At 44.9% G+C, this 20,094-nt stretch overlaps 1 protein-coding gene across 4 annotated transcripts in view; it reads left to right on the top strand.

The window, feature by feature from the left end:
- Positions 1-20,094, top strand: part of MCTP1 (multiple C2 and transmembrane domain containing 1) — a 1,810,807-nt gene that overhangs the window by 668,720 nt on the left and 1,121,993 nt on the right. For all 4 annotated transcript variants that reach the window (XM_063964020.1, XM_063964019.1, XM_063964022.1 and 1 more), the window contains exon 3: positions 17,089-17,231. In XM_063964020.1, coding sequence (XP_063820090.1) covers positions 17,089-17,231 — 143 coding nt within the window. The remainder of the gene's footprint in view (positions 1-17,088; positions 17,232-20,094) is intronic.

Genomic DNA, 20,094 nt, shown 5'->3' with positions numbered 1-20,094 from the left:
TAGAATAGAAGAGAGAAGGGAATATGGGATAGAAAAGCAGACAAACTGGAACAAAGAGGTGGGGTGGCAGATGGAAATATAAAGGAAGAGGGGAATAACAAGAAGGGGGAGAAGAGAAAGAGGATCAGATGTAAGAACCCCATCATCCCATCGATTGATTAGAAGTAATTTGTGTGATCTAGGTGTTCTGGATAATAGTTTGGGGATTTGATTGGTCAGATTGTCAGTTTTGGATTTTTGCTTTTTTTGTATAAAATGCTGTTTGATTATAGCTTCCTTATGACTGCATTATATGTTTCCCATATAGTAGAGTAGTCCTGGCCAATCAGTGACTCTCCAGCTGTTGGTAAAACTACAAGTCTCAGCATGCTTTATCAGCTAATCAGTGGGAGGGTATGCTGGGACTTGTAGTTTCACAATAGCTGGAGAGCCACAGGTTGGCCAGGCCTGTAGTAGAGAATAATAAAGCCATTATTATTTAACTGATCTTATTTCTTTTATTCTATTTTTAATTACTGTATGACAAATGCTTTTGTATAATAACAGTATTCTATCATTGTGTTGGAGTGACTACAAATGCTGTGAGTCAGGAGTTAGAGTCATTCACCAGGTCTACAGTAATACTACGGATCAGTATATATACATGGTTACTCTTCAGTGCTGGAAACCTAACTGCCTGGCCTGTCCATAGTGAAGGCCATAGTTTTGACCTGTTGTAAAATAAATATGCATGAATTATGCATGAATTATGAGTTAGGGCATTGTGAAAATAGCTATGCTTTTTATTCTGACCAACTATAGACATCACTTTATTTTATTATGAGGATTTTGTCCTTAAAAAAAAAAGAAAAAATAGGCATTTAAGGTAAAATCCTCTGTATAATTTATCAACTTACACGGTATACGTGTTGGGTCGGGATTCCGACAGGTTGCTGTTGGTCAGAATACCGACAGCAGCATCCTGAAAGTCAAAATCCCAACACATTTTAGTAAGTCTGCTAACCGTTACCCGTACCCTACACCTAACCACCCCTCCCACAGTCTGACCATCCTAACTCACCCATCCTGAAGCCTAACCCTAACCCTCCCATCTTGCAGCCTTACCCTAACCCTTCCCCTAGTGCAATCCCACTCCCACAGCCTAAGTCTGGATTCTGGCATCAGTATTCTGAGTATTTTTTGTGCTCTGTGCCAGAAAGAGAAGTGGTGTGCCCCCCCCCCCCCCCCCCATATTTAAAATAGGGCCAGTGCGTGCCGAAACAGCGCGGCAAAATATAGGGGGAATGGCCTCATGGGCAAGGGGCGTGGTCACAAAATAATACCAATTCATATTACACTGCACAGCAGTCTACATTATTCAAATTATGCTGCACAGTAGTTCCACTTACACACATTATTGCAGGTAGAGCCCCTTTTACACATTTCTCCAGGTATAGCCCCCTTTTACACATTACTCCAGGCAGAGCCCCCTTTTACACATTATAACAAGTAGTCTCCTTTTACACATTCCGCCAAGTAGAGCCCTTTTTTACACATTAGTAAGTCCCTTTTTTACACATAGAGCCCCTGTCACAAATTATTCCAGGTAGAGCTCACTTTTACACATACATCAGGAAGAGCCCCCTTTTACGCATTACACCAGGTAGAGCCCTCTTTCACACATTACACCAGGTAGAGACCTCCTTTACACGTTACTCCAGGTAGTTTTACACATTACGCAAGGGACGGGGGGGGAGAGAGAAAGAGAGAGGTGTGTGTGTGTGTGTGTGTGTGTGTGTGTGTGTGTGTGTGTGTGTGTGTGTGTGTATACTTACATTTGCTCCTGAATAAATGTTGACTTTGTTAATATTGATGTAAGGTACAAAATGGAAAAGCAGCTACACTGTAGTAGTTTAATTGTAATACTGTATCTTATCATATGCTGCAGCATTATAATAGTAGCAGCTAAACTGTAACATATTATTCAAACATCAGTCATATTAATCAAATCTTCCACTTGTTCTAGCTGACCAGTTTAGACTGCTTTATACTGCATTGATCTGTGTACAATGAATATACCTCTTGCAGAATTATAGAGGCAGTTACAAATTGTTACATTATTTGGATACATTAATAACAATTGCAACAGTGCATAAGCACATGGATATGAGAATTATTCTCTAGAAGGATACATCTCTTAGCACTTTTGCAACATTGAGGTCAGCAGAACAGTGAAGGCTTGGTACACATATTTAGTACTGCTACAGTACTTGATGTAAATAATGTAGTGGCTCTTATATGCCGTGAATAATGAACACAATGAAGACATTAAAGAAACAACACATTCGCTTCTGTTTTTAAATCTTTGTTCACGTTATTAATTTTCATACCTTTTCACATTTATTTTCCTTCTCTATTTTAATACTTCGCTCTAAACATTTAATAAAGGGTATTTCTCTATCGTCCTAGTGGATGCTGGGGTTCCTGAAAGGACCATGGGGGAATAGCGGCTCCGCAGGAGACAGGGCACAAAAAGTAAAGCTTTAGGATCAGGTGGTGTGCACTGGCTCCTCCCCCTATGACCCTCCTCCAAGCCTCAGTTAGATTTTTGTGCCCGGCCGAGAAGGGTGCAATCTAGGTGGCTCTCCTAAAGAGCTGCTTAGAAAAGTTTAGCTTAGGTTTTTTATTTTACAGTGAGTCCTGCTGGCAACAGGATCACTGCAACGAGGGACTTAGGGGAGAAGAAGTGAACTCACCTGCGTGCAGGATGGATTGGCTTCTTGGCTACTGGACATTAGCTCCAGAGGGACGATCACAGGTACAGCCTGGATGGTCACCGGAGCCTCGCCGCCGGCCCCCTTGCAGATGCTGAAACGAGAAGAGGTCCAGAATCGGCGGCAGAAGACTCCTCAGTCTTCTTAAGGTAGCGCACAGCACTGCAGCTGTGCGCCATTTTCCTCTCAGCACACTTCACACGGCAGTCACTGAGGGTGCAGGGCGCTGGGAGGGGGGCGCCCTGGGAGGCAAATGAAAACCTTTTTTGGCTAAAAATACCTCACATATAGCCTCCGGGGGCTATATGGAGATATTTAACCCCTGCCAGAATCCGTTAAGAGCGGGAGACGAGGCCGCCGAAAAAGGGGCGGGGCCTATCTCCTCAGCACACAGCGCCATTTTCCCTCACAGAAAGGCTGGAGGGAAGGCTCCCAGGCTCTCCCCTGCACTGCACTACAGAAACAGGGTTAAAACAGAGAGGGGGGGCACTAATTTGGCGTTAGAAATATATAAAAAAGATGCTATAAGGGAAAACACTTATATAAGGTTGTCCCTATATAATTATAGCGTTTTTGGTGTGTGCTGGCAAACTCTCCCTCTGTCTCTCCAAAGGGCTAGTAGGTCCTGTCCTCTATCAGAGCATTCCCTGTGTGTGTGCTGTGTGTCGGTACGTGTGTGTCGACATGTATGAGGACGATGTTGGTGAGGAGGCGGAGCAATTGCCTGTAATGGTGATGTCACTCTCTAGGGAGTCGACACCGGAATGGATGGCTTATTTAGGGAATTACGTGATAATGTCAACACGCGCCAAGGTCGGTTGACGACATGAGACGGCCGACAAACAATTAGTACCGGTCCAGACGTCTCAAAAACACCGTCAGGGGTTTTAAAACGCCCGTTTACTTTAGTCGGTCGACACAGACACAGACAGGGACACTGAATCCAGTGTCGACGGTGAATAAACAAACGTATTCCTTATTAGGGCCACACGTTAAGGGCAATGAAGGAGGTGTTACATATTTCTGATACTACAAGTACCACAAAAGAGGGTATTATGTGGGATGTGAAAAAACTACCGTAGTTTTTCCTGAATCAGATAAATTAAATGAAGTGTGTGATGATGCGTGGGTTCCCCCCGATAGAAAATATGGGCGGTATACCCTTTCCCGCCAGAAGTTAGGGCGCGTTGGGAAACACCCCTTAGGGTGGATAAGGCGCTCACACGCTTATCAGAACAAGTGGCGGTACCGTCTATAGATAGGGCCGTCCTCAAGGAGCCAGCTGACAGGAGGCTGGAAAAATATCATAAAAAGTATATACACACATACTGGTGTTATACTGCGACCAGCGATCGCCTCAGCCTGGATGTGCAGAGCTGGGGTGGCTTGGTCGGATTCCCTGACTAAAAATATTGATACCCTTGACAGGGACAGTATTTTATTGACTATAGAGCATTTAAAGGATGTATTTCTATATATGCGAGATGCACAGAGGGATATTTGCACTCTGGCATCAAGAGTAAGTGCGATGTCCATATCTGCCAGAAGATGTTTATGGACACGACAGTGGTCAGGTGATGCAGATTCCAAACGGCACAAAGGTGTATTGCCGTATAAAGGAAGAGGAGTTATTTGGGGTCGGTCCATCGGACCTGGTGGCCACGGCAACTGCTGGAAAATCCACCGTTTTTACCCTAAGTCACATCTCTGCAGAAAAAGACACCGTCTTTTCAGCTTCAGTCCTTTCGTCCCTATAAGAGTCATATCTGCCCAGGGATAGAGGAAAGGGAAGAAGACTGCAGCAGGCAGCCCATTCCCAGGAACAGAAGCGTTCCACCGTTTCTGACAAGCTCTCAGCATGACGCTGAGACCGTACAGGACCCCTGGATCCTACAAGTAGTATCCCAGGGGTACAGTTTGGAATGTCGAGACGTTTCCCCTGCGCAGGCTCCTGAAGTCTGCTTTACCAAGGTCTCCCTCCGACAAGGAGGCAGTATGGGAAAAAATTCACGAGCTGTATTCCCAGCAGGTGATAATTAAATTACCCCTCCTACAACAAGAAAAGGGGGTATTATTCCACACTATATTGTGGTACTGAAGCCAGAAGGCTAGGTGAGACCTATTCTAAATCTAAAAAAATTTGAACACTTACAAAGGTTCAAATCAAGATGGAGTCACTCAGAGCAGTGATAACGAACCGGGAAGAAGGGGACTATCTGGTGTCCCGAGACATCAGGGATGCTTACCTCCATGTCCCAAATTTGCCCTTATCACTAAGGGTACCTCAGGTTCGTGGTACAGAACTGTCACTATCAGTTTCAGACGCTGCCGTTTGGATTGTCTACGGCACCCCGGGTCTTTACCAAGGTAATGGCCGAAATGATGGTTCTTCTTCGAAGAAAAGGCGTCTTAATTATCCCTTACTTGGACGATCTCCTGATAAGGGCAAAGTCCAGGGAACAGTTGGAGGTCGGAGTAGCACTATCTCGGATACTGTTACAACAGCAGGGGTGGATTCTAAATATTCCAAAATCGCAGCTGATCCCGACAACAAGTCTCCTGTGCTTAGGGATGATTCTGGACACAGTCCAGAAAAAGGTGTTTCTCCCGGAAGAGAAAGCCAGGGAGTTATCCGAGCTAGTCAGGAACCTCCTAAAATCAGTGCATCATTGCACAAGGGCCATGGTAAAAAAGATGGTGACTTCCTTCGAAGCAATTCCAGTCGGCAGATTTCATGCAAGAACTTTTCAGTGGGATCTGCTGGACAAATGGTCCGGATCGCATCTTCAGATGCATCAGCGGATAACCCTATATCCAAGGACAAGGGTGTCTCTCCTGTGGTGGTTACAGAGTGCTCATCTTCTAGAGGGCCGCAGATTCGGCATTCAGTTTTGGATGTTGGTGACCACGGAGGCCAGCCCGAGAGGCTGGGGAGCAGTCACACAAGGAAAAAATTTCCAGGGAGTGTGATCAAGTCTGGAGATTTTTCTCCACATAAATATAGCTAAGGGTAAATTTATAATGCTCTAAGCTTAGCAAGACCTCTGCTTCAAGGTCAGCCGGTATTGATCCAGTGGGATAAAACATCACGGCAGTCGCCCACGTAAATAGACAGGGCGGCACAAGAAGCAGGAGGGCAGTGGCAAAAACTGCAAGGACTTTTCGCTGGGCGGAAAATCATGTGATAGCACTGTCAGCAGTGTTTCATTCCGGGAATGGAAACTGGGAAGCAGACTTCCTCAGTAGGCACGACCTCCACCCGGCAGAGTGGGAACTTCATGGGGAAGTTTTCCACATAATTGTAAACCGTTGGGAATTACCAAAGGTGGACATGATGGCGTCCCGTCTGAACAAAAAACGGGACAGGTATTGCGCCAGGTTAAGAGACCCTCAGGCAATAGCTGTGAACGTTCTGGTAACACCGTGGGTGTACCAGTCGGTGTATGTGTTCCATCCTCTGCTTTTCATACCTAAGGTACTGAGAATTATAAGACGTAGAGGAGTAAGAACTATACTCATGGCTCCGGATTGGCCAAGAAGGACTTGGTACCCGGAACTTCAAGAGATGCTCACAGAGGACTTATGGCCTCTGCCGCTAAGAAGGGACTTGTTTCAGCAAGTACCATGTCTGTTCCAAGACTTACCGCAGCTGCGTTTGACGGCATGGCGGTGGAACGCCGGATCCTAAGGGAAAAGGCATTCAGGAAGAGGTCATTCCTACCCTGGTCAAAGCCAGAAAGGAGGTGACCGCACAACATTATCACCACATGTGGCGAAAATATGTTGCGTGGTGTGAGGCCAGGAAGGCCCCACGAAGAAATTTCAACTCGGTCGATTCCTGCATTTCTTGCAAACAGGAGTGTCTATGGGCCTCAAATTGGGGTCCATTAAGGTTCAAATTTCGGCCCTGTCGATTTTTCTTCCAGAAAGAATTGGCTTCAGTTCCTGAAGTCCAGAAGTTTGTCAAGGGAGTATTGCATATACAACCCCCTTTTGTGCCTCCAGTGGCACTGTGGGATCTCAACGTAGTTCTGGGATTCCTCAAAACACATTGGTTTAAAACCAGTCAAATCTGTGGATTTGAAGCATCTCACATGAAAAGTGAACATGCTCTTGGACCTGGCCTGGACCAGGCGAGTGTCAAATTGGTGGTTTTTTTCTCAAAAAAGCCCATATCTGTTTGTCCATTCGGACAGGGCAGAGCTGCGGACTCGTCCCCAGTTCTTTACCTAAGGTGGTGTCAGTGTTTCACCTGAACCAGCTTATTGTGGTGTCTTGCGCCTACTAGGGACTTGGAGGACTCCAAGTTGCTAGATGTGGTCAGGGCCCTGAAAATATAGGTTCCAGGACGGCTGGAGTCAGGAAAACTGACTTGCTGTTATCCTGTATGCACCCAACAAACTGGGTGCTCTTGCTTTTAAGCAGACTTTTGCTAGTTGGATGTGTAATACAATTCAGCTTGCACATTCTGTGGCAGGCCTGCCACAGCCAAAATATGTAAATGCCCATTCCACAAGGAAGGTGGGCTCATCTTGGGCGGCTGCCCGAGGGGTCTCGGCTTTACAACTTTGCCGAGCGGCTATTTAGTCAGGGGCAAACACGTTTGTAAAATCCTACAAATTTGATACCCTGGCTAAGGAGGACCTGGAGTTCTCTCATTCGGTGCTGCAGAGTCATCCGCACTCTCCCGCCCGTTTGGGAGCTTTGGTATAATCCCCATGGTCCTTTCAGGAACCCCAGCATCCACTAGGACGATAGAGAAAATAAGAATTTACTTACCGATAATTCTATTTCTCGGAGTCCGTAGTGGATGCTGGGCGCCCATCCCAAGTGCGGATTATCTGCATTACTTGTACATAGTTACAAAAATCGGGTTATTATTGTTGTGAGCCATCTTTTCAGAGGCTCCGCTGTTATCATACTGTTAACTGGGTTCAGATCACAGGTTGTACAGTGTGATTGGTGTGGCTGGTATGAGTCTTACCCGGGATTCATAAATCCTTCCTTATTGTGTACGCTCGTCCGGGCACAGTACCTAACTGAGGCTTGGAGGAGGGTCATAGGGGGAGGAGCCAGTGCACACCACCTGATCCTAAAGCTTTACTTTTTGTGCCCTGTCTCCTGCGGAGCCGCTATTCCCCCATGGTCCTTTCAGGAACCCCAGCATCCACTACGGACTCCGAGAAATAGAATTATCGGTAAGTAAATTCTTATTTTTTAGTCCAAACAATACGCATTAATACATATTTAATTGTACCTATACAATAATTGAGCATTGAAGCCATTATTTTATATTAATTTAGGGGATTTAAGAATCTAAAATAAAGATTACATTTTAGCACTATTTGTTGGGTTGTGTGCACCCAAATTGTAGCTGGTTTCTTTCTCTCTCCCCTCTCTATGGGAATTTGGTTACATACCTAAATCCAAGCCAGTTGGTAGCACCATTTGAACATTTTGTCTTCTACCTATTTGGACTTGCCAATACTCCCTATTTTGGGTTCATCTAGTATTAGAAAAGGTACCCACTGTCAGGAATCTAGATTTTGCATCATGTCACTTACCGGTGCTCTGATGTGCTGGCCTCCAGAGGTCACATCCTCAGCCTCGCAGCATGTTCCATGATTGCCTGCAATGTGCAGAGACTCTCTCCAGGGTGTACCCCGCTTGCCATACAGTGTGTACCCCAATGTGTTCCCACCATCTCCGGAGTATGGGCGCCGCCATGACACCTGCAGTCAGCTGACTTGGTGCTATCTACTCCTGAGCACTGGAGTGCTCACATGACTTGATCCTCCAATCCCTGCTGACCAGGGGGTATATAGCCAGAGTTCCTGCTCAGTATCTTGCCTTAAACAATGCATCACATCCTGTGTACAAGTGGCTCCAGGCTCCTGTGTCAGTGCTCTTTGGAACTACAGGCACCAGCCATCCAGTTTGGCTTCAGCTACACTCTGCTCCTACAATCACTTGCAGTAAGAGACTCTCTCCGGGTGCTGCATATCATACTCGCCTGTTTGTTATTACTCTGCATCAGCACTGTGCGATTCAACCTGCACTAAAGCATCCAGCTTACAGTTCAGCTGTCTCCTGCAATAACCTAACCTGGTTCTGTTGTTGTATGCAAATGCAATGCCCACAAATCCGGTGCCGAATTTTAAAATGAGTGTGGGTGTAAAATAAACCTGGTTTGGTTAAGATCAGAGAGGCAGACCTGTTTTATTCCTCAGACACAAAGACCACACATGGTACAGGATCCAACTTCATTTTATTATTGTATGTTAAAGGTGACATTGACAGAGTATGTCAAATTTTGTTTAGAATTTTTTGTTTACATGCACAACCGGAAATTTAAAATAAGCTAGCGTTGTCTTTAGATAGCACAGTCTCGTATAACCAGCAATAACAAATAGTCAGGTAAATTGCGGGAACAGGTAAGCAAGCTGGCGTTGTCTTTAGATAGCACAGTCTCGTATAACCAGCAATAACAAATAGGCAGGTGAATTGCGGGAACAGGTAAGCAAGCTGGCACTTTATTAAGATACCACAGTCTCGTATAACCAGCAATAACAAATAGGCAGGTGAATTGCGGGAACAGGTAAGCAAGCTGGTGTTGTCTTTAGATAGCACAGTCTCGTATAACCACCAATAACAAATAGGCAGGTAAGTTGCGGGAACAGGTAAGCAAGCTGGCGTTGTCTTTAGATAGCACAGTCTCGTATAACCAGCAATAACAATAGGCAGGTGAATTGCGAGAACAGGTAAGCAAGCTGGCGTTGTCTTTTTATAACACAGTCTCATATAACCAGCAATAACAAATAGGCAGGTAAGTTGTGGGAACAGGTAAGCAAGCTGGCGCTGTCTTTAGATAGCACAGTCTCGTATCACCAGCAATAATAAATAGGCAGGTGAATTGCGGGAACAGGTAAGCAAGCTGGCATTGTCTTTAGATAGCACAGTCTCGTATAACCAGCAATAACAAATAGGCAGGTGAATTGCAGGAACAGGTAAGCAAGCTGACGTTGTCTTTAGATAGCACAGTCTCGAATAACCAGCAATAACAAATAGGCAGGTAAGTTGTGGGAACAGGTAAGCAAGCTGGCGTATCTTTAGGTAGCACAGTCTCATATAACCAGCAATAACAATAGGCAGTTGAATTGCGGGAACAGGTAAGCAAGCTGGCGTTGTTTTTAGATAGCACAGTAACGTATAACCAGCAATAACAAATAGGCAGGTGAATTGCGGTAACAGATAAGCAAGCTGGCGTTGTCTTTAGATAGCACAGTCTTGTATAACCAGCAATAACAAATAGGCAGGTAAGTTACGGGAACAGGTAGCAAGCTGGCGTTGTCTTTAGATAGCACAGTCTCGCATAACCAGCAATAACAAATAGGCAGGTGAATTGCGGGAACAGGTAAGCAAGCTGACGTTGTCTTTATATAACAGTCTCGTATAACCAGCAATAACAATAGGCAGGTAAGTTGTGGGAACAGGTAAGCAAGCTGGCATTGTCTTTAGATAGCACAGTCTCGTATAACAAGCAATAACAGTAGGCAGGTGAATTGCGGGAACAGGTAAGCAAGCTGGCATTGTCTTTAGATAGCACAGTCTTGTATAACCAGCAATAACAAATAGGCAGGTTAATTGCGGGAACAGGTAAGCAAGCTGGCGTTGTCTTTAGATAGCACAGTCTCGTATAACCAGCAATAACAAATAGACAGGTAAATTGCGGGAACAGGTAAGCAAGCTGGTGTTGTCTTTATATAACACAGTCTCGTATAACCAGCAACAACAATAGGCAGGTAAGTTGTGGGAACAGGTAAGCAAGCTGGCATTGTCTTTAGATAGCACAGTCATATAAGCTTTAACAGGCACTGCTGGGCTGAGCTTGCATAAACAGTCAATAATGAGCCCGTCTTTGTAGTAGTAAGCACACAGGTATATAAGCTTTAACTGAACCTGCTGGGCGGAGCTTACATAAACAGTCAATGATTTACCAGAATATTTGAACTAGCATGAAATACACTTTAATATAACTTTTTGCATAAAATAGACGTTTCACCACAATAAACTTTTCTGATGCATTCACAGGTTCACCGGGACACTAGGGCACCTATCCCTTTGTAGGATCTACGGACAGGCACTACATAAGGGGAGCCTACCCCCTTAACATTAAACTTGTCCTACGGGCACAGTGGTTGCTGAGGGGAGCCAACCCCCTTTTGTATTAATCCTAATGGCAGAGCTCTGGCCACTGAAGGGTTAAGTCAGGACAAGGCAACTGAGGGGCGTCTTTCCCCTTATTAAAAAAAATATGCAGGGACTGCAGAAACTTAGGGGACCCTACCCCCTTTACATTCCCAGATGGGGTCACACACCTGAAGAGGGGAGCGTACCCCCTATCAAATAACTTTAGCTGGGCACAGTGGGTTTTAGGGGAGCCTACCCCTTTTCTGTTTTCTGTGGGGCACTGTGGTGAGGGGAGCCTACCCCCTGGCATACATTATATTGCCCCAAATTGCAGAGTATAGGCAGTGGAAGGGTTAAACAGGGGCAGGCTACATCAGCGGAAGGGCAATCAGGGTCTCACCACCTGCTGCGGCGCTTCTGCCACCTCCAATAGCCTAAGTCTTTGGCGCCACCCGGGATGCAGAGCACCGCTCTGGGGATGCACTTCTTGTTCTGGCGGCTGTTGTCCGGAAGTCTCCTCCCACTCGCGATGTCTCCGTCTGTTCCGGTCCTGGTCTTTGCGCCATCACGGGGTCTCTCTTCTCCAGCCGCAGTGCTCTCCAGTCAGGCTGCCAGGGGTCCTCACTGGGGTCTTCTTCCCGAGGTCGTCCTTCGCGGTGCCTGCGCGCCCAACACCTGCCCCAGCTGCCACTCCTCGGGATCCAGGGGATGGAGGTCATCGCTGCTTCACTGGACAGGCTGTGGGCTCTCCGGCTCAGCGCTCCAGTCTCTGGACAGCGGCGGCACTTCCCCGCGTTCCGTCCCTGCTAGCACTGACGCGGCTAGCTCTTCTCCCCAGACCGGGTCTCCGGCTTTCTCCTGGCACTGGTGCTGCGGTCTCTCCGGCGCTGTGGCTCTGACTCTCCCGGCACTGCTTATTCAGTTTCAGGCTTGCTGCTGGCGTTGGTCACTGGTTCTTCCCTCGGCTATTCTCTGAGCAGACGGACCTCACGCACTGGCAGGCATCACCATTCCCCCTGTGGCTGGGCAACTTGGTTCTCCAGCGGGCACACCCGGACTTCCTGCTCCCGGTAAGTGGCTCCACACTGCAGCATCTAGGCATCACTGCATTCCGCAAGGCACTGCATAACTGACTCCCCAGGTAGGCTCGGTCCCATTCCTCCGGTCTCCCTCTCCCACGCTGGGGACCTGCTTTTAAGGGTCTCTCTCTATGGACCTCCCCCGTCCTCCTTGATGACTGGCTCCCGAGTCCCCAGCAACAGCCCTCCCCCTGGCCACTCTGCCCTGCGACCCAGTGGACCCAATGAACTACTGGGGGTTTTCCAGGGCCAGGGCTGTAGCTGGACAGAGAGGGACACACTCTGACTTTAGTGGCGCCAAATCTCCCTGCCAAAGCTGAAAGGGTCAACCAAAGTTCAGCCCTATCATTACTTTAGGGCTGTATGGATTTCCCCATATGTAAGGGGACAATATACAACCCGTGGACCCCTTGTAAGTTAGACCAGATGGGGTGCGCTAATCTTTTATCAGCAGAAAAAGTAGTACTTCCTTCAATATTCTTCTGTCGCAGAACTTTTGTATGCTTCAAATGATGAGCTCCATATATAGGAGAAAAAGGGTTTCCCAAAATAGTGTAAAACAGGGGGACCCCTGTATATAAAAATAAATAAATGTATGTGTGGGGGAATTACACAAGCATTGTCTACTGACCGTGTAGCTCTGTTGCAAGTTCCTGTCTGTTTCCAGGCTGATCATCTGTGTTACCAATTGCCTATACAAATCCTGTTTCAAGTTACCATCGGTTTCCAGGCCGATCATCGATACTGCCAAGTATCTATGTCATCATTTATTTCCAGCTGTTATCATTTATTTCCAGCTGTTATCGGTTTCCAGATCGACCTATAGTATGTGACTGTTTTGATTTCCAGAGACTCTATCAGTTACTCTCACTGAACTGCAGTTGTATTTGCCATTGTTCCAGTTATTTTTATATATCTATTGTGTGCTACAATAAACATCATTGCGCACATGCGCAGGAACTTACTACATTCACCTTGTTTCCTCCACCGCACCACCACTGACACACTAGTGCCCCCTCCAGGATCAGACACAGGCACAACCTGACACCCCAATTCTTAATAAATACATTCAATTATTTCTGTCTTGGTGCCGGTTATCCCCCAGGAATGGTAAAGGTGTTAACCTTTCCATTATCGTAACTCTCCAAAATGGAAAACCCTGTAAAACCCTAGATGCATTGCTGGCTCACACATGCAGCTCTTTAGGTTAAAGCAGTGGTTGCCAAATCCTATTCCTCACCACATAACTGAATCTAAGGATGACATACTGTATTAGCACAAATTATCTTTTTTTTTTCTTTTTTCTGCATTTCATTGTAACAAACTTTTGGTCTAGGGATACTGTGATAAAAATTCTGACACTCTAGGGTGTCATGATTCAAAACAGTTTGGGAACCACTGGATAAAATTTTGGGTTGAATATTAGTATAGCGTAACTTTAAATATTCCCCACTGTAACGTTACTTATATTAGTAACTACCATTGTTTCAGTCTAGGGCAGAGGTTCACAAAACACCCTAATGGTCCTGGTTTTAGTGCAGGTTACTGTTAAAGTGCCTTGAGGACCAAGTTTGGGAACCCACTGGTCTAGGTAAAGAGATACAGGGGGTCATTCAGAGTTGATCGCACGTAGCAACTTTTTGCTGCCCGTGCGACCAACTAGACGCCGCCTATGGGGGAGTGTATTTCTATATAGCAAGGCTGCGAACGCTTGTGCAGCCCAGCTATGCAAAAAATGTTTTGTGCACAACAAGACCAGGGTAAGAGTTACTTACCCTGTGCTATCGATCCAGCGTTGCAGGTCCCGGAATTGACGTCAGACATCCGGCCTCCAAACACCTGGACATGCCTGCGTTGGATTCACCACTCCCCGAAAACGGTGAGTTGCCACCTGGTTCCACCTTCCTCCTGTCAATCTTCTTGCAGTTGCCGCTCTGACCGTTTTCTTCGTTAACGGCCGCTGCGCATGCACAGAACCGACCCGTTTGCCTCGCTGCGAAAAACAGCAGCGTGCGAACGGGTCGGAATGACCCCCACAGTACTGTAGCTTTCAACAGAGGACTGGAGCTGTCCATGGTATGTAATTGTCTATGGAGAACTAAATAGAGAAAGTGTTCCACAACCTTGTCTCAGGGCCAGATTCCACATTCACTATAGACTCTCTGCTTGCCCGAAACTAAGATTCTTGTCACCCAGGGCAGGGCAGTAATGTGGCGCTCCCCCCCCCCCCCCCCCCCTTCAGCAAGCACACATCTATTTTCTCTGGGACATATTCCGTATTGATGCGCTCCCTATAGTTGTACCCCCTATAGATGCTTTCCCTATACTGTATATATGCTCCCCTTAGACGCACTCTTTAAAGGTACTTTGCAAAGGTGTACTTCTTCTAGACTTATTCCTGATATATATACATTTCCTATAAATGCAATCCCTATGGATGGGTTCACTATAGATGCTCTCACGCACTGTAGTGGCTGTGATATCCCATGGACAGAGATGGCTGCACTGGGGTCGGTGTGTGAGGGCAGGGGGCAGCTGCTCGGATGATCCATAGAAGAGCAGGGTGTGTGGTCACTGGTCAGTGCTGGAACTCAGCAGCTGCTGCCTCCGGTGTCTGTGTCTCTGTGTACACTCACAGCTCATGTCCTGGCATGTGAGTGGAGGAGAGCCTTGGGGGGCGGGACCTTGCACAGCCCGATCTAGAAGTCCCAGCCCGCTGACTGGCTGGGACACTGAAAAACTTTCCCAAGGCTTCCCCAACCCGGGAGAGACTGAGTACCGACACCCACTGCAGTAGCGACACTGGGAGCGAGGCACATGGAGATAGCTGCTGTATGTATGCTGGTGACCGGGAGAGTAGATGATGCGGCAGTGTTGGGGGTGGGGAGGGTGGACAGCTTGCATCCCTTCAAATCCAGCGCTCGAGGCGTGTGCCCCCCCCCCCCCCCCACCCCCTAACCCGCCCTAGTTACGGCCTTGTCCTCTGTCCCTAATTTATTTGCATTTCTTTCCCTGTCAGTCCCTACAGCTTTGGAACATGTCGCTCTCTCCCGGTTCTAGAAGAGTGCTGCCTGGCAGATGTTATTATGTAACTCTAACTAAGTACAACACTGTTTTAAAATAAAGCTTCGTGCCAACTATCAATCTCTGATCTGAGTCTTTAATGCTAATTTTACTGTAAAATATAGCTTAAATGGATGATATAGTATTCTGCTAACACCATGGAGTACGCCAAATAACAGTTGTTAATAAATGTAAAAAAAAAAACCACTGAAAATTCCCTTGGCACTCTAGGTTAATTTCATCCAGAGAAAATATGTCACAGGAAGTAAGTAAAGCAAAATATGCCATTCCTGGCAAATTAGCACATTCATTTGCAGACAGAAGGTTATCGCAGTACAGTTTCTCATTTCCAAGTCTGTTAGAGAAAGCTTAGCCTGCCACCTTGTGGAAGAAAGTTGGAAAAACAAAAGGAAACACATTTTTAAATACTTCACAGTATAAATTGGAGTGTTACGCCAAATAAAAATTAATAACTGGTCTTCTTAAGGTATGAACACATTATTTTGCCTTAACATGGCAATTCACACCTGGACCTTTATCAAGACCAAAGAAAGAATTATGTATTATCAATATACATATATATATCCTCTGTCAAGAACACAGAATTGTGTTTTATATATATATATATATATATATATATATATAATGTGTGTGTGTGTGTGTGTGTGTGTGTGTGTGTATGTATTTATATATATATATATATATATATATATATATATATATATAAGTTGCCAGCACATCAACTTCAATGCAGAAATAAAAAGAGAATATGATATAATAAAGTGCATCAATACAGAGTGCATTAGAAAATTAATCAAGGAATGACACTATATCGAGCATGAGTACCCAGGATGATCAGCAGATACTGTCAGAGCGTCATCCTGTAGAGCAAATGCACAGTCCCACGGCTAAGTACTCATACTCATTATAGCGTCATTCCTTGATGAATTGTCTAATGCACTTTGTATTGATGCACTTTATTATGATATCTAATATTCTAGAAATGTTTTTTGATTTTTGCATTTAAGTTGATGTGCCGACTCCTTTTTTACTACCTATTCTACATATATATGAGCCATGCACTCCTGAAATTTGGACGTTCATTGTGTGGAGCTGGTCCTACGAGAGGAGGAGAGGGGCCCTGGACGGAGACTGCACTTGGGCCCCCTCCTCTCTTGATATGCCCCTGATTTGGAATAGTAAATCAACACCTTGAACTCTTTGTAATGCTCCTCAAACCATTCCTGATCAATGTTTGCAGTACTGCTGAAAGAGGCCACTGCCATCATGGAATACTGTTGCCATAAAGAGGTATACATGGTCTGTAGTAATGTATGGTGTAGGTGGTATGTGTCTGTAGGTGGTATGTGTCAGCGCAACATCCATATGGATGCATGTTTGCATGTTTCTTAAGCCTACAACTCATGCTATGTGTGTACAGTTTGGGATTTTTTTCTGCTAGGTTTTGTTACCAATTAATTGTACATTGGGAAACAGTTTAATCTCTTATTGTTGTGCTATCAGCATCTCATCTCTGGGATTCTTGGGCCTTCGCTTTTACCACACTCTTAACATAATGATGGCAGTGAGATCTGCTATCATCACTATCAATGCCGCTTGCCCCTACCACATGCTAGGTGATCTTTACATGCACACATCTCAGGGTGGATAGTACAGTAACTCGAATGAAACACCCACGGAACATTTCTCTTACGTGCGAATACCCAGTTGGCACCCACTAACACCCATTCAGCCATCGCAGAGAAAAGACTGAGATGCATGAGTCAGAAACGTCCATAAGTCTATGGTGCTACAAATTGCTGCATACAGCAGCTTTCCAACCTGCAATGGATGTCATATGTAACAAGTACAAGAGAGAACAACCAATAGTTCAGTGATTAAGTACTTTGCTTTTAATGATTTGTATTCCTTAAATAATTCTTGTAAAGTATATTATTGTACTGTATATTTACCACTTTGCTGATTTGTTGTTTCCTTTGAAGGGACAAGTGATCCATATGTCAAATTTAAAATTGGAGGAAAGGAAGTTTTTCGAAGCAGGACAATACACAAGAACCTTAACCCTGTGTGGGAAGAAAATACTTCCCTACTCATAGACAGTCTCAAAGAACCTTTATATGTCAAGGTGAGAACTTCATGTCACCACTGTCCGGTATGACAACACAATATTATGTATAATTGCTGCCACAAATCACAGGTGCATTGTGGCATATATATAAAAGTGCGGTTTGCAGAAGTGGAGATGTTGCCTATAGCAACCAATCAGATTCTACCTATTATCTTCTAGAAGGTGCTAGATAAATGATAAGTAGAATATGATTAGTTGCTATAGGCAACATCTATAAACCCACACTTTAGTAAATATACCCCTTTGTATATGATCATGGTTACAGTATATTCTGAATTTTTCTAATATTTTCTGACTTCCTTCTCTTCATCCTACACAAGAGTCAGTGCTTCTCAGTCCCAGTCACTGATTGGTGCATACAGTACTAACTTGCCAAATGTAATTATTAAGCAAGGAGGAATACCTCAGTAGTTAAGGCTACTGATTGTATAATGAATTTGCTTCAAATTATATTTATTGCGGTGTAACCACTTACAAGTGATGTCCATGGAGTGAAACTGGCTGAACATCAGCACTTCTCCATCACCAATACCAGCAATTTTCCATCCCACCCCGTAGAGGTGTGCCGGAAAATGGGCAGTGTTGGGGTACCGTAGTCTACCGTGATGTTATGCCTAGGACCACATCAATGGGTTTTTGTAGATTTTTTTCCAGCGTTATTTAAAATGCATTTTGTATGCATTTCATTCTCATTCTCATTGGAAGGCTTATGATTGGCATTCCTCATTATCAGCAACCCCATTACTCCCTGCCCCCCCACCAACCACCCAAAAAATTAATTGTACAGAAAAACACAACATACAGTAAGTAAAATCACAAGAGGTTATGGTGATAATATAAACGGCCTTTTCAGACTGGTTTATATTTGATTTACTAGCATTCAAATTGCTGCTAAAACGTATAGAAAAGTGGCAGTGAGTATAAGCACTTACTGTATTCAGGCACCCAAAGCTAGACTGTAAACTTATTATGTGCTATGGAAAATAAATATATTGCTTATACAGTACATGTCTTGGTACAAATAACTGAAAGAAAAATCACCTTGCATTGCATGAATAGCCTATAAGGTGTTGTAGCATAAAAAGAAACCTACTGTATGTTTGAGACAAATAAATAACTAAATGCATTATATGGGGGGATTCAATTAGGCATGATCATAAAACAGGAGTTTTTCTGGATTTTTCCCCCCCCCGCTATCGCAGTTTTTTTAGTGTCCCTTTTTGGTGCTTGAAAAAACATCTATTTTTCGGGCAAAACCACATAGAATACGTGATAAGGTCACATACTTATGTATTTTCACTTCCATTATCGCGAAAATTGTCTTTTTTTTTTGTGAATTTTTTTTCAGAACCTGCTGATGTTTCTGGAAAAAAAATCCCCAATAATAGCTCGGACGGACTGACCTTTGAGCTGTCCTTTGTGATTTTCTACAAGCATACAGCGTTAGTAAACGCTGTTGTGATTGTGAAGAGTGATGGGATGCATCACAAGCAAAATGCCAGAGCTTCCAGAACTTTATACAGTATTCAATGCTAGTAGTGGCGTAACGTCCCTCTTACTGCAACTGTTTCACAAACATAATTGCTGCACCACATCACCAGACTGACACTACTCATAAGCCTGGGATGATAACGAGGTAAGTTGCGCTTTAAGGTACTGTAGTGGTAGATGCACCAAAAAACAATTTAATATAGGGGGTAATTCTGAGTTGATCGCAGCAGGAATTTTGTTAGCAGTTGGGCAAAACCATGTGCACTGCAGGGGAGGCAGATATAACATGTGCAGAGAGAGTTAGATTCAGGTGGGTTATTTTGTTTCTGTGCAGGGTAAATACTGGCTGCTTTATTTTTACACTACAATTTAGATTGCAGATTGAACACACCCCACCCAAATCTATCTGTCTCTGCACATGTTATATCTGTCCTCCCTGCAGTGCACATGGGGGGTCATTCCGAGTTGTTCGCTCGTTGCCGATTTTCGCTATACTGCGATTAGTCGCTTACTGCGCATGCGCAAGGCTCGCAGAGCGCATGCGCTTAGTTATTTTACACAAAAGTTAGGTATTTTACTCACGGCATAACGAAGCTTTTTCATCGCTGTGGTGATCGTAGTGTGATTGACAGGAAGTGGGTGTTTCTGGGCGGAAACTGTCCGTTTTATGGGAGTGTGCGGAAAAACGCAGGCGTTCGAGTTGCAAAACGCAGGAGTGGCTGGAGAAACGGCGGAGTGGTTGGGCAAACGCTGGGTGTGTTTGTGACGTCAAACCAGGAACGAAAAGGACTGAGCTGGTCACAATGGCTGAGTAAGTCTGGAGCTACTCAGAAACTGCTAAGAAATTTAAATTCGCAATTCTGCTAACCTTTCGTTCGCAATTCTGCTAAGCTAAGATACACTCCCAGAGGGCGGCGGCCTAGCGTGTGCAATGCTGCTAAAAGCAGCTAGCGAGCGAACAACTCGGAATCACCCCCATGGTTTTGCCCAACTGCTACCAAAATTCCTGCTGCGATCAACTCAGAATTACCCCCATAGTTATGCTGAAATGTTACACATATTGGGAGTCGTGCAATAAAGGGGCAGATGTATTAAACCTGGAGAAGTGATAAAGCAGTGATAATTTGAATGTGATAACGCACCAGCCAATCAGATCATAACTGTCATTTTTCAAATCCATAATGATTGGCTGGAGCATTATCACCTTGCACTTATCACTGCTTTATCCCTTCTCCAGGTTAATACATCTGCCCCAATGTCTCTTACTGAGAAATAAATACCTTGGCTAATTTCAATGGAAACTACAGCAAGATTTGCCTTCCTGCCAACAGTAGAGGCACATGCCTGAGGTAACAATGTAGCAGCCATG

The sequence above is a fragment of the Pseudophryne corroboree genome, chromosome 1 (genome assembly GCF_028390025.1).
Source record: "Pseudophryne corroboree isolate aPseCor3 chromosome 1, aPseCor3.hap2, whole genome shotgun sequence".
Lineage (NCBI taxonomy): Eukaryota > Metazoa > Chordata > Amphibia > Anura > Myobatrachidae > Pseudophryne > Pseudophryne corroboree.
The sequence above is the reverse complement of the archived record's forward strand: the minus strand, read 5'-3'. Positions and strand labels throughout refer to the sequence as shown.